Source organism: Armigeres subalbatus, chromosome 1, assembly GCF_024139115.2.
Source record: "Armigeres subalbatus isolate Guangzhou_Male chromosome 1, GZ_Asu_2, whole genome shotgun sequence".
Lineage (NCBI taxonomy): Eukaryota > Metazoa > Arthropoda > Insecta > Diptera > Culicidae > Armigeres > Armigeres subalbatus.
Genome location: NC_085139.1, coordinates 133,881 through 147,098, shown reverse-complemented (window position 1 = coordinate 147,098; position 13,218 = coordinate 133,881). Strand labels below are relative to the sequence as shown.

The 13,218-nt window shown below is 35.3% G+C and overlaps 1 protein-coding gene across 3 annotated transcripts in view; it reads left to right on the top strand.

Annotated features, from left to right (window-relative positions):
• The first annotated feature begins 1,783 nt into the window (after positions 1-1,783).
• Positions 1,784-13,218, top strand: part of LOC134219417 (homeotic protein proboscipedia) — a 100,138-nt gene continuing 88,703 nt past the window's right edge. The window contains exons 1-2 of one of the 3 annotated variants that reach the window (XM_062698158.1): positions 1,784-1,816; positions 2,260-2,610. In XM_062698158.1, the coding sequence (XP_062554142.1) occupies positions 2,310-2,610 (301 nt within the window). In that variant the 5' untranslated portion in view covers positions 1,784-1,816; positions 2,260-2,309. The other 2 variants (XM_062698151.1, XM_062698142.1) reach the window with 2 other exon arrangements.

Genomic DNA, 13,218 nt, shown 5'->3' with positions numbered 1-13,218 from the left:
CCAGTGTGTTGAGTTTTGCCAAAAACTATTGATCTGCATCGAAGAAATCGAAAGATTAGGTGCCAATTTGTTCAAAAACAGCTTTTGTTGTTTTCTCGAAATTGTGTAAAATGGATTTATGCAGTTTCTCAAACAAATGATTCAATTATCATCTCTGTAGCATACCGTGAGAGAATTTTTTTGCAAACTGTTTTGAGGGTGTCACTACGGGGGGCACTTGTTCTGATGATGCATTTCACTTATTTTACACAACTGTGCAAAAATGGCGAACTAAGCCGCCCCCAACATAGCTCCTTGTTAGCCGTATTTTTATTTGATGTAGCTAATGACTCGGTGAGATTTTTGTCTCTCTAAAATCGAATAAATACTTTCAAGTATTTATTTTTTGCCACTTAGCACTTATTTGTGGCTGATCCTTTAGAATTTCTTCAAACTCGATAATGAATTACGCAAATGTCTTGGGTAATGTGGGATTCGCACTAATATTTACAGCTGTTTTCCAATAACCCCTTGAAGAGAGATTTACGTCTATAGGAAAATGATTTAAAAAATACGGTTACTATAAATATAATGATTTAAAGTTATAATTGGTTTACATTTGAAATGTGTTTCGTGTTTAAATCGATGGACAAATAGTAATGGAAAGTGTTTAAGCCTTCCACTATTCATGTTTCATCCAAAATAAATTATTAATGACTACTTGTGATTGACAATATAATTTTACTTCAAATTGATCAGTATTCATATGATACAAGTAGGTATCGATACTTTTAATTCGATATTTTAGTGGTATCGATACTTTTATTCGATACTACTTTAAAGTAAAAGTATCGATACCTTAGTGGTATCGTTTCATCCCTACTTACAAGGCTAACTGGAGATGTCATAACATACTATTTTAAAAGCTACTTTAAAATGCAATCAATTGAGTAAAACCAAAAATTGTAGAAAAAATGATTTTCTCATGTTGTCAGGCTTTGCTTGAGATGTCAAACTATACCATCAGTCAAACAAGATACAACAAAATAATTCTAGCATGATTTTTGAAAACGTCGTATGTCTGAAAGAGAGAAAGTCTTTGTTTATTTTCTCTTTCGATTATTACAAAGCTACAGTTATGTGATGTATAATCGGATTTATAATCAGTGCTATAAAAAAAATAACATTGTCTATCGTGCTGAGAAAATATTCCAACAAATGCAAAACTGTCCTAGCCGTTTCCTTTGTTATTTTTCTATCGTGATTAAATTTTATTGCGAAGCTGACCCATTGTAACAGGTTGTTAGTTATATGGAAGAAAATGGTTTTGTCGCAAACAAGTTTAACTATTGTTGAAAAAAGTTTAACTATCGAACTATCAAACAAATTGCTTCGACGCATGATTATTTTTTACCTTAGGGAAAAAGCCATCGAATTAATAAATTTCAACTAAAAGTTATATGCATCGGTGAAATGGTTTACTTCACAGCCTCAGTTATAAGCTCCCCTTCAAATTACCTAGACATTCCGAGTTTCTGATATACGGCTTTTCTATCTCGCCTCTTTCGTATAGCAACTTCGTGTACGGTTGACTCCGCCCACCACAGCACACGAACAGTGTTACGAATGTTGTTTCTTTAAAGACACTTCGTCGTAGTGTGTAATTTTATTTTTAATGCCACGAAGGCAGCAACGCAGCAACTACTCGTTTGTTAACGCCTTCTTTTATGGGATACAAAAAAACGTTCGGGATTTTTACAGAACGAGTGTCTGGCAAGTTTACACATGTTAGCTTTATGCCAGTAGTCAACATAAAGCTGGATATTACGGTCACATTGTAAGAGTATTCGGATAATTCTTTGGATGAGTTTTGGAATATGAAAGTTTTAGTAGAAAAATGATAATAATCGCTCGTGTACAACATTTTGAAGAAGATAACTTCACATTAAATGACAACAAGTGAATAAGCGAATGAAAAGTGCATGTGGATGGATATACATTTCAATTGATTGTGAAGCACTGCTATATGTATACTATATCTCAATATCCATGTATATTTTTTTTAAGTGAGTATATATGTATGACACAATCAAGTATTGGGGTGTAATGTGTGGTATGCGGTTTACATCAAAGTGATTTATTGAAGAATACATTCGTGATACTATAATTTGCTGAATAAAATGCAAGAAGTTTGCAGTACAGTAGACCATGTACGAACTCAGGTCAAGTCGGAAACCGCAAACCCAGTTTCATTACAAGCAAATGTTTTAATTGATTCAGACGCAACACCATCTCCATCAAGTTCACCATTAATCCCGAGCAGTGCACGTATGAATCGTAAAGCTTTAATGTGCGAGAAACCTGCGAGGTGTGCTACACAGAATTCTACAAATACGGAAACAGTGCCTCATCAACCGCAAGTTCACCCGGATTCGTCGTATTGGATGCAAAGTGAAAGTGGATTCATAAATTCTCAACCATCAATGGCCGAGTTCTTAACTCATATCGATTCCGAAAGTCCAAAGTTAATTTCCCAAGGATATCCTGTAGGATCGACTGAAAATTTAGATTCCGTACCAGAGTACCCATGGATGAAAGAAAAGAAAACAGCCAGGAAAAGTCAAACGCAAGGTAAGTTTAGCTTATCTTTGTGGAGATACACTGCCTGTAACCGCGTAGTTGTCCCATATTTGCAGGGTTTCCTTATTGATGTAGGATTATTATGCTGATACATAGTACAATTATATAGGGTATAACGACCTGCATATTATGTATGAGTTAAGCAGCGTGTTAGAACAAGATTGGCATCGAATATTTCATAAAAGTGATCTGTATATCTGTTGTCACAGACAGTCAAATGAAATACTCTGAAACTCAAAGAAAATCAGAAATTCTATGTCGTTTCGTTACGTTACGTTACGTTTTAGAAATATTACGTCAGTTGTGCTATTTTTTGTTATTGTTGTTTTTACTAAAATAAAAACAAAATAACGCAATCATATGACGGATTTGCCTATAACTGTGGTATTTCATGGAGCGCAGTAGTATTTTTGTAATATTACGTGTTTTTTTTACAGAAAGCGGAACCATAAAAACAAGAAGATTGTACTACCGCACAAAACTAAAAGAAGCTTTTTACTTAAGAGATTAGAGATTTGCAACCCTAGGCTGGAAATTGTCTGAACTTCACTGGACATCGTGATAGCCGCATGCTATACGAATGCAAAAATGGTAGCTCAACTTGGCAATATTATTCTTCTTAATGGCATTACATCCCCTACTGGGATATTGCCGCCTTACTGCTGTTCATTCAGCACTTCCACAGTTATAAACCACGAGCTTTCTAAGCCAAGTTACAATTTTTGCATTCGTATATCATAATGCAACACGGTGATATTTTTACGTTTTATTTTATACGTTTTGCCAAGACCGGCAACGGAGTTCGAACCCAGCCACCTTTAGCATGGTCATGGTCTTTATAACCGCGCATCTCACCGCTAGGCTAAGGAGGGCCCCTTAGGAATATAACAACTGTTTTGTCTACTTTATTAACGTGAATTTCTGTTTGAACAAACATTTCTTCAACCCAACCAACTGCGGAGCGGAAATGTTCCACTTGAGGATCTCATGCTATCGAAGGAGAATTGGCTTCCGCCCTGGTTGCGAAAAAGTTGTTTAATACTTTATGGAAGATTTAAGTGAAACTCATTAATTCTAATTAAATTTCAAAGAAAGCGGATTGAAAAAAATAAAAGATTCCAATTTTACACGGAGGTTTCATTTTAATCTTTACTAGAATGGACGGATAAAATTTTGAAATATAGCAGAAGATGATAGAGAAAATGGTAATACATATAAATGAACATTGTAAATCGCACCCAAGAAGTGTATGTTGTAGGTTTCTTTTATACGTTTTGCCTTCATACACATATTATTATATACAACTAGCTGATCCGGCGAACTTTGTCTCGCCCAAAACTGATCAATTTGCTGATTTATTTTTTTACGTATACAATTTATCTTAAAAGCAAACCGGTCATTCAAAATATTTTTTTCATTTTTTCGACATTTTTATCAACACTTTTCCTATTAATTTAGTTACCAAAGGAAAATTAGCACAAATCGATCTTTCCGTTTATCTGATGATAATGTCAACTTAAATGACATGATTTGAAATTACCATACAAAATGCACGACAAATCATTTCATCGAAAAGATTATATTTTGATTTTTGATTTTTTTTTCATCTTCATCGTAAATAGAAGAAGAAATGGAATATAAGTCATATTGGGCATTGGACATTGGGCTTTGGGCTTTGGAACATTGGGCTTTTTATTCTTGAGTAATGTGCGGTCGTACAAATGCCAACTTTGTTTAATATATATATAGATGATCAAAATTGAAAAATTTCATGCAAATGGTACGAAAAACCAATTCAACGAAAAGATTGGGCATTGATCTTCAAAGTATAACAGTTTAATCGTAACATTTTTCCTCGTAAATAGAAAAATAAAAGGGATATAAATTAGCAAAAATTGGGCTGTCTATTCTTGAGTGATGCGCGGTCGTACAATTGCCAACTTTGCATGATATATGTTCATATATTAATTTTTTTTCTATATTAAAATGCTTAGATGAGCTCTTTACTGATGAAATGTGTAACAATCCCAGCAGCTGCTCCAGATTAATTGTTTATAACAGTCGATATTCAAATGTTTAAATCTGTTATACCGCTCAGTTCTATTTTCTGCAGATTTGAACCATGAATGAACCATGAGATTCAAATATTTTTCAATTGTTTTGGTGTATGAATGTGTCATTTACGGCGCCTTCCTTAGCAGCAAAATAATCATTTCATTAAATGATGAAAAATTCAAACATGAATAGAACTGGGGAAACCAATGAGTTTGTTCTGTTTTGCCTCAGATTCAAGCTAGAATAGTGTTAGAAAATTAGCAACGAAGCTGAATCAATACTGATTTCACTATTAGATTTTTTAGTTCTCTCAGACCTTACAATTGTTAGTAGTAAATAAAACCAGGCATCTCCAGTAGCATTACGAGCAAAGACGTAGGATTGCCAATCGTAAGTTTGCGAGTTTGATTCTCGAATGTTTTCGGGTTGGGAACATTTTCGATACCCTGGACATAGTGTATCCATTGTACTTGCCACAAAACATACATACCCATGGAATGGCCATAGAAAAGATTTCAATTAATAACTGAGGAAATGCTAATAGAGTACTAAGTTGAAAAGCAGGCCAGGTTCCAGTTGGAATGTAGAGCCATTGAAGAAGAAGAATACGGCCAGGCTAAAGGTTCTTCATTCTAAGAGATAGCGTAGGACAGTACAATTTTATAAATAAAGCATGGGACAAGACATTAATGAAATCAATCATTCAGTGAGACTGCGTTAATTTTTGCAAACAGTAGCTAAATATTATTCTCGGCATAAGTGTGTTAATGATTCTAAATTAAAAAATTGAGATTTCAATGAAAAGAAGCTTCCCCGATCGTCTAGTGATGTAAACTCTTCATATTTCCTGGCCGTTTACTACAGGAGTGGAAATTGTAGTATAGCTTTGTAGTATAGGGCTATGTTTTTTGTTGCTATAAACGAAAATAATACTCATTAGGATATATGAAAAATGGGCCTGATGAATGACTCTCCAAGTTGGCTGAAATTTTCATAAATCCGTGAGACTTTCCAATTCAAATTGCGTTTATACATCGAGCCTCTTGAATAACTTTTATGACTATTTATGACTTCCAAACCTCTTGAAATACGATTCCGCGCATCTTGAAACGAACCTTCCGAGTCTCTTGAATGAAAGCTTCCGAGCCTCTTGAAAGGCGGTTTTCGAGCAACTTAAAAGGAGGCTTTGGAGCATTTTGAAAGGACGCCTCTGAGCCGCTTGAAAGGAGGCTTCCGAGCTTCTTGAAAGGAGTTTTCCGAGTCTTTTGAAAGAAGCCTTCCGAGCCCCTTGTAGGTAGTCTTTCGAGCCTCTTGAAACGAGGCTACCAAGCCTCTTGGATGGCGGCATTTGAGCCACATAAAAGGGGGCTTCTGAGTATTCTGAAAAGACGCTTTTGAGCGTCTCCTTTTGAGAGGAGGCTTTCAAGCCTCTTCAAAGAAGTCTTCCGAGCCTTTTGAAAAGAGCCTTCCAAACCTTAGAAAAGAAGTAGAAAAGAAAAAAGGGAGAAAATTTAGAGCCTTAAAAAGGCTTGAGGGCCTCTTGAAAGAAGACATCCAGGTCTTTTGAAAGTAGGCATCCATGTCATTTGGAAGTAGGCTTCCAAGCTTTTTAAAAGGAGACTTCCGAGCCTCTAAAAAGGAGCATTCCGTGCCTCTTTAAAAGAGCCTTCCGAGCTTTTTGAAAATAAGAGAAAAGAAAAAGCCAGAGATAAGTCTAAAGAAAAAAGCTTAAAGAAGGCTTATGGGCCTCTTGAAATAAAGTTACCAAACCTCTTGAAAGGATGCTTCAAGTCGAGTCAAGTACGAGACACTGAAGACGACCTTACTGTTGAGGTCGATATAGGTAACTATCAAGGAACAATCAAGCGGTGGAATTAAATGGGATGCTACAAACTCGTCTTATGACAAGTGAATAAGTTTTAATTAAAATTGTAATTCATCCGCCATTACGTATGCTTGTCCAAGGTCCGAGGTCCGAGGCCCAGTGGAGGGAACCCCAGATTGAGAACCGCTGCCCGATTTTGTTCAGGTTGTTTTTTCTTCGACCTAAATGTCAATCATTTAGTCGTCGACCTCTAGATCGATTTCGGTTCGAGCTAGATGGTTTTCTTCAGAACTAATGAAGACGTATTATTTTAACATTTATACAACATTCCAAGCAAAATGTTCAAAAAATGTAACGAGATACATATAATCACAGCTGATCTCAAGACGAATCGATTAATGCGGAAATCTTGCAAATCAATCCTTCTGTTCGTGAGTATTAGAAATAGGCCATGTGGTCGAAATTAGATTCCCGATAACTCATTGACGAATAATGATTGCTTATACGGAAAAAGTTCTGAATTACATACCTGGAAGCTTATCTCATTTTTTTAAAAATGTATTCTAAGAATGTATCTATCATACAGTTCGTAACTTTTTCCGTATCATACATCAATTAGATTTTAATAGCATTTTGTCTAGAATTTATTATAAGCATTTTAAAATTACGCTGTGCTGTAGGATCTGTCAAAGTTAACACCGTCGTGTGTCTTCTTCTTATTTTTACTTCGATTTGTCTATTAGATTTTGTGTTTTCAGTTCATGATAAAATAATTCAGCACAAAACAAGTTTAAATAACATTTTATTTACCATCTCATATAGTTTTTTTTAAGATCTTTCCTAATCCACGGATTCTTTCAAATGACATTCTGATATTATTATCACTAGGTCGTAGTCGATTATCTTTTTTCAACTTTCACAATAATAAGTTCTTGGTGAGTTTTAAATTTGATTTGAAGAACAAGAAAACACGTTCACGTTCACGTCCATCAATGACTTTGCTGTTCTCCCATCAATTACTTGAATTGCACTGTATATTCCTGGACTGCATATTCCTATAAAATAAGTCAAAGGAAACAATGAATGACTGTAATACATGAAGAAAAATAAGTAAGTTTGAGCGCGAATAAATGTGCATTGTTGAAAATAATGAAATCTATCTCCCTACAGTGATAAATATTTGCATCTCTCTAATGTATTTTCAAAATTATTTTTTATAATGCGTGAGGAATGCACATCGCCAAAGGTGCAATAATCCTGGCTATAATTTTTAATATTAAAGAGTTCGAGGCATCAAAAATATGTTTTTTTGGAAAAATGACTTTAAATAAATGAAATAATCGATTAAGCCAATAAAAGTTTTTGACGGCAAAGGCCAATTGAAGGAAGAGACATTGCGGGTGACTGTGCCACCATACGAAAAACCTGAATACTTAGTACTGAGAGCGACTGAGGGCATTAGTGTTTCAATAATGGTATGGCCATTGCAAGACTGTTCAGTTATCGGATCGATTGTGGTTCATATACATGTTTTAAGGCTGGTTTCTTCGGCTTTTTATTGGCATTACATCCCCACAATGGGACAGAGCCGCCTCGCAGCTTAGTGTTCATTAAGCACTTCCACAGTTATTAATTGCGAGGTTTTTAAGCCAGGTTACCATTTTTGCATTCGAATATCATGAGGGTAACACGATGATACTTTTATGTCCAGGGAAGTCGAGACAATTTCCAATCCGAAAAATGTCTGGACTGGCACCGGGAATCGAACCCAGCCACCCTCAGCATGGTCTTGCTTTGTGGCCGCGCGTCTTACCGCACGGCTATGGAGGGCCCCAAGGCTGGTTTACAGTTCAGAAAACGGTGTCACGGGATTTGGTCCCCCATGTATTTTCAAAGAGGCGGGAATTTCGTTTTTTGTGCACAAATCTCTTGAATGATGCCCTGAACTGGGGCCAGCCTTTTAGCTCCCGTCGTACTTACCTTTGCAAACATTTTTCGTGGCTCGGCCGAATCCGGTTGTATTTACTATTTTCCTTTAAGGAGGTAGTATTCCTGAAAAAAAAACAAGAAATATCTATCAGTTTTTTGTTTCGTAATATTTAGTTTAAACTTACATGCATTGTCATCCGTTTTTGTTTTCGGCATTTAATCGTTCTATTTTCTACATTGCCGTTGCTTCATGACAAAAACATATGTGGCGGTTGGCCAAAACGAGGGATCCTATATTAAGAGATGTGCGAATACTTTTCCAGACGATTTAGCAACGCTGTAACTTTCGTAAACAAACGCTGCCAGCACTTGCCACACTGAAAAATGTTTAGGCTTGCACATGACTTTACATTCGAAGACACTTTTTGATTATTTTGTCTATGCTCTAGCAGTGCATTTTCGCTAAAATTAAAGAGCAATACAAATGAACACGATATAAGGCATCAACTAGACTAATTTTACTTACGAAAGCAAAACTAATTGTTTAGGGGCGATTCAAATATGACGTCCACTACTTTTTGAGATTTCTAGACCCCCCTCCCCCCTTTGTCACGCTTTTTTGTATACCTAGTATATGTAGTGTCACAAAATCTTATACCCCTCCCCCCTAAAACCTGTGACATCATTGTTGAACGACCCCTTATTCGATAAAACTTTTCATAAAATCTATTTCACCAAAATCGCAATACCTTTCGATCTGCAACAATAACGATGTTCATTTGGCTCAGATTTTGACAGTTCTCAATGCTCGATTGGCTCAAGATGGCCGCTTTCGCATATCTCTGAATGTAGGATCCCTAGCCAAAACAACTTTGCCAAACGAATTGTCACTAATACACTAAAAAAGAAAACACTCAATTTTTGTGTTGTTTAAAAGCTAGCTAAATCATTTATGATATGATATGTTTACAATAAAATTATATCAGGTAATCCTTACCACAACCTGGATAATCAGTAAATCATTGTATATGATTCAGTCGTTATTTTTATTAATCGTTCAAATGTACATGTATCATACAGTTTATAATGATTATAAGGGAAATGGAAAATTAATAATATCAACTATTCGGCGTACAATTTATTTCTATTCGGGATATCTTCGTTTGAGGAAAATCATAGATACTAGAAATACTATTGGGGGACAAAAAATAATACTATGGCAAAGATTAGAGTTTCTTGCCCATTGATTTACTACACATTTTTAAACTGACATGATACTAAAACTTTATCGAATGCAAAGTTTGCTGCTGTCAATTGAATAGATTAACATCTCAGTATTCGATAGAGATCTACGTAGGTTAAGTTCATTTTCGGGTCAAAATGTTCAATTGACATTGACATTTTCCGGCACTGATTTTGACCATAACATCTGAGCTCATAGTCCGATCTGGCTCATTTAAAAATTTACCATGGGAGCAGATTCTCCGCCTTACGGAATTCATTGCGGGTGAATCGACCAATGTTAATTTAAAACAAATTTCTATAAAATGTTGTACATATACACACATACATACATAAATCTATCTATGTATGTATGTTCTCTAATTACTTCTGAACCACTTGGCCGATTTCAACCAAATTTGGTACACACATTCTGTATCCTCAGAGGAAGTTAACAATGGGAGTGGGAGGGTAATTTGGGAGGGGGGGGTTAGAGGGGTTTTGTTTAGAAAACGAACAATTCTGTGTATCTTTCAACTCCCAGGACTGATTTCAACCAAATTTTGTACACATATTCACTATCACGATCATATGGAAGAGTAATTTGTGAAAGGGGGAGGGTCTGGAGGGAGGGGGTATTGTTCAGAAAACGGTGCCATAGAAATGTATAAAAATATATCGATACATGGATAAAATTCGATGCGCGATAGATCTACCTCTGTGGGTTTTGTGCTACAGCCCTACAGCATTGGACATTTTAATTGTATAATTTACTTTTCAGTCCCGAGCAAAGCGGGTACATATAGCTAGTATACACATATAACAGAAATCACCTGATTTCGCCAAACAAAGTCGATTGATGTAAAACACTATGGTTCCCCGATCCTCATATCAAAAGTTCATTTTTGAAGTGATACTTCAGCTTTGCGTACACATAGTGTGCGAGAAAGGCAGAACGTAAGCTGTGCAATTTGCACAGGTGCATGAGTTTATCATCAATCAGCAAAAAAAATTAATTGCTACATATTTAACAAAGTGGAAAGTAAAAATTTCTGTATTTAAAAAACATAGTGTTTGTATGTTTGTATGCATTCGGAAATAGTTATAACGCTAGTGATGAATTTAATGCAAACATGCATACAATAACAACAATCAATGTTTGAAAATTTTGGAAGTTTTAGACTGGGAGGCAAAACATGTTTTAAACCAAATCGCTACACCCATACCAAATTTGCTTGTAAGAGCTACAAGGATCTATATTATTTAATCTCTGCATTGAAACTATACATGAAATGATATTTTGTACCGTCAGTCCACTTTATAAAACCGTTTCACACGTTTCAATACATGAGAACGGTTTTTACCATGTGCATCTGAAACAACTTGGGTAACCGTACCCTTAGTGGAGGTAGCACCAATAGTGGAGGTAGTGGGGTTTTAATGTGATTTTTCATAATTATACAGTTTACAATGATTTCAGTTTATGCGTTTTATTTTATTCATTTATTTATTTCTTTATTAAAGTGATTTATAAGTTGGACAAAGTTCATCACTACCAACGTCGTGCATTAAATATCCTGTTAGATGTAACTTATCCTAAGATTTCACTAGAAAAACTATCGAAAACAATGATGAAGATATCGACCCTAAGACTAAGTTTGCAGATGAATTATAATTGAATAAATCAATTAGTGATGATGGTAGTAAAGAGGTGCAAGATGGTGAAAAATCTGGAGTTGTAGAAGAATTTGTGTACCTTTCAGTTATATTGATATACACGATTCATACACTTGATCTAGGACAGTGGTCTCCAGCATGTTCACTATCGAGGGCCGCATTGCCCAACAAACAACGACAAGCTACAAATAAGCATCTAAGTCGAATTATTGTTTATTTGTAATCTTCATAGCTGAATAAAATGGATGCTGAATAATTCGCTAGACAAATTTCATCTCAGCATTTGATCCAACTAATATTAGACTTGGCCTATTTATTTGTTTACCACCTTTATTTGAGGTTGAACTAACGCTTTAGTTTTATCACATTTCAGCACATTGGGGAAGTTCATCAATGTGCTGAACTAATGATTTTCAAAATTCTCTGTTCGACTATGATGTGATGCTCTAAAAGGGTGGTCGAATTGAGTTTGAATAGTAGATTAATAAGCAAGCATTAGACATCCTTCTTAACCGTTGTCCTTCTTAACCATTGGATTTCACCTTTACCGGATCTATCGCACAGTGGGAGAAAACATGATAATAGTTTTTGCTTTTTCCGTTTGAAAGAAAATCGTGATGGCTTGAATTCATGATATTTGGATAGGAAAATAATAATTTATTTTCAAGACATTGTTGGATTCATTGTCAAGAACACTCAGGTTTTTTATATTCGTGGGGCAATGCATAATTGTTTCGTGATATATAATTAATTTCTGATTTAGGATAAAGCTGTTGGAGATTATAACGAACAAAATTGCTGGTGCAATGAAGAAAATTCATGCAGTTGTTGTAAAGTCGACCATATTGCATGTCTGTTACAGATTTCCTATATACTAGTTGTTTTTTATATGTAAATAAATGTCGATATGTGTAGTTATTTACTCGCTGCATGTGTGGTATTGATGGCAGAATAATATCGCAACCGGTTATTCAGAGTATCCGAGAATAGTCGAACATAAATTTATTAAATTTTCATAAGCCCCATCATTGGCGACGAATTTTATTTCATCGTTTTGACATTATTTTCATATATTTTTTCCCAGTGTTGAATGGTTATGACTGGCTGAACAATGGTTGAAATAAAAATCATGTACAGTTATTAACAAACTGTAGTTTGACAGATTGACTTGTTGATTAAGAGTCCAATTATGATTAATATTCAGCCATAGGATTATTTATGTTTTGCATTGAGTAAGCCATAACTTACAAATCAAGGATGGCGCGGATGGCAACGTTACCGGCGAATGATCAAATGTCAGCAGTTCGAGACCCGATTTAGTAAAATTTTAAATTGATTATATGAAAATAGCAATTGCAATACGTTTAATGGAGGTCTTGATCATGTTACTCTCAATGCGTTATTATTTTCGAAGAATTTACATGTAGCTAAATTAAGGCTAAGTAAAGTGCTTATTAAAGGTTTAACGAATCAGATAATAAAGTTGTTTTTCGAAATGAGATGTTGTAGCTGTATAACTTCTCGAAAATTGTGTGAACAAAGCCTGAACAGAAGTTGCGGTAAGAAATAGTACAGACATAATCCAACACAGTGCTGAACTGAATCATCACACTGATGTTAGTTAAACTAGTGAATGATAAGAAAATTATTTTGAGCTTTTTAGTGGAATGTTTTCACCTGTCATAAGACGAGTTTGAACAATCCCATTGAATTCCACCACTTAATTGTATCCTGACAGATACGTATTTCGACCTCAACAGTAAGGCCGTCTTCAGTGTCTTGTACTTGACTCGACTTCGTCGAGACTTGAGTCGAGTCAAGTACAAGACACTGAAGACGGCCTTACTGTTGAGGTCGAAATACGTATCTGTCAGGATACAATTAAGTGGTGG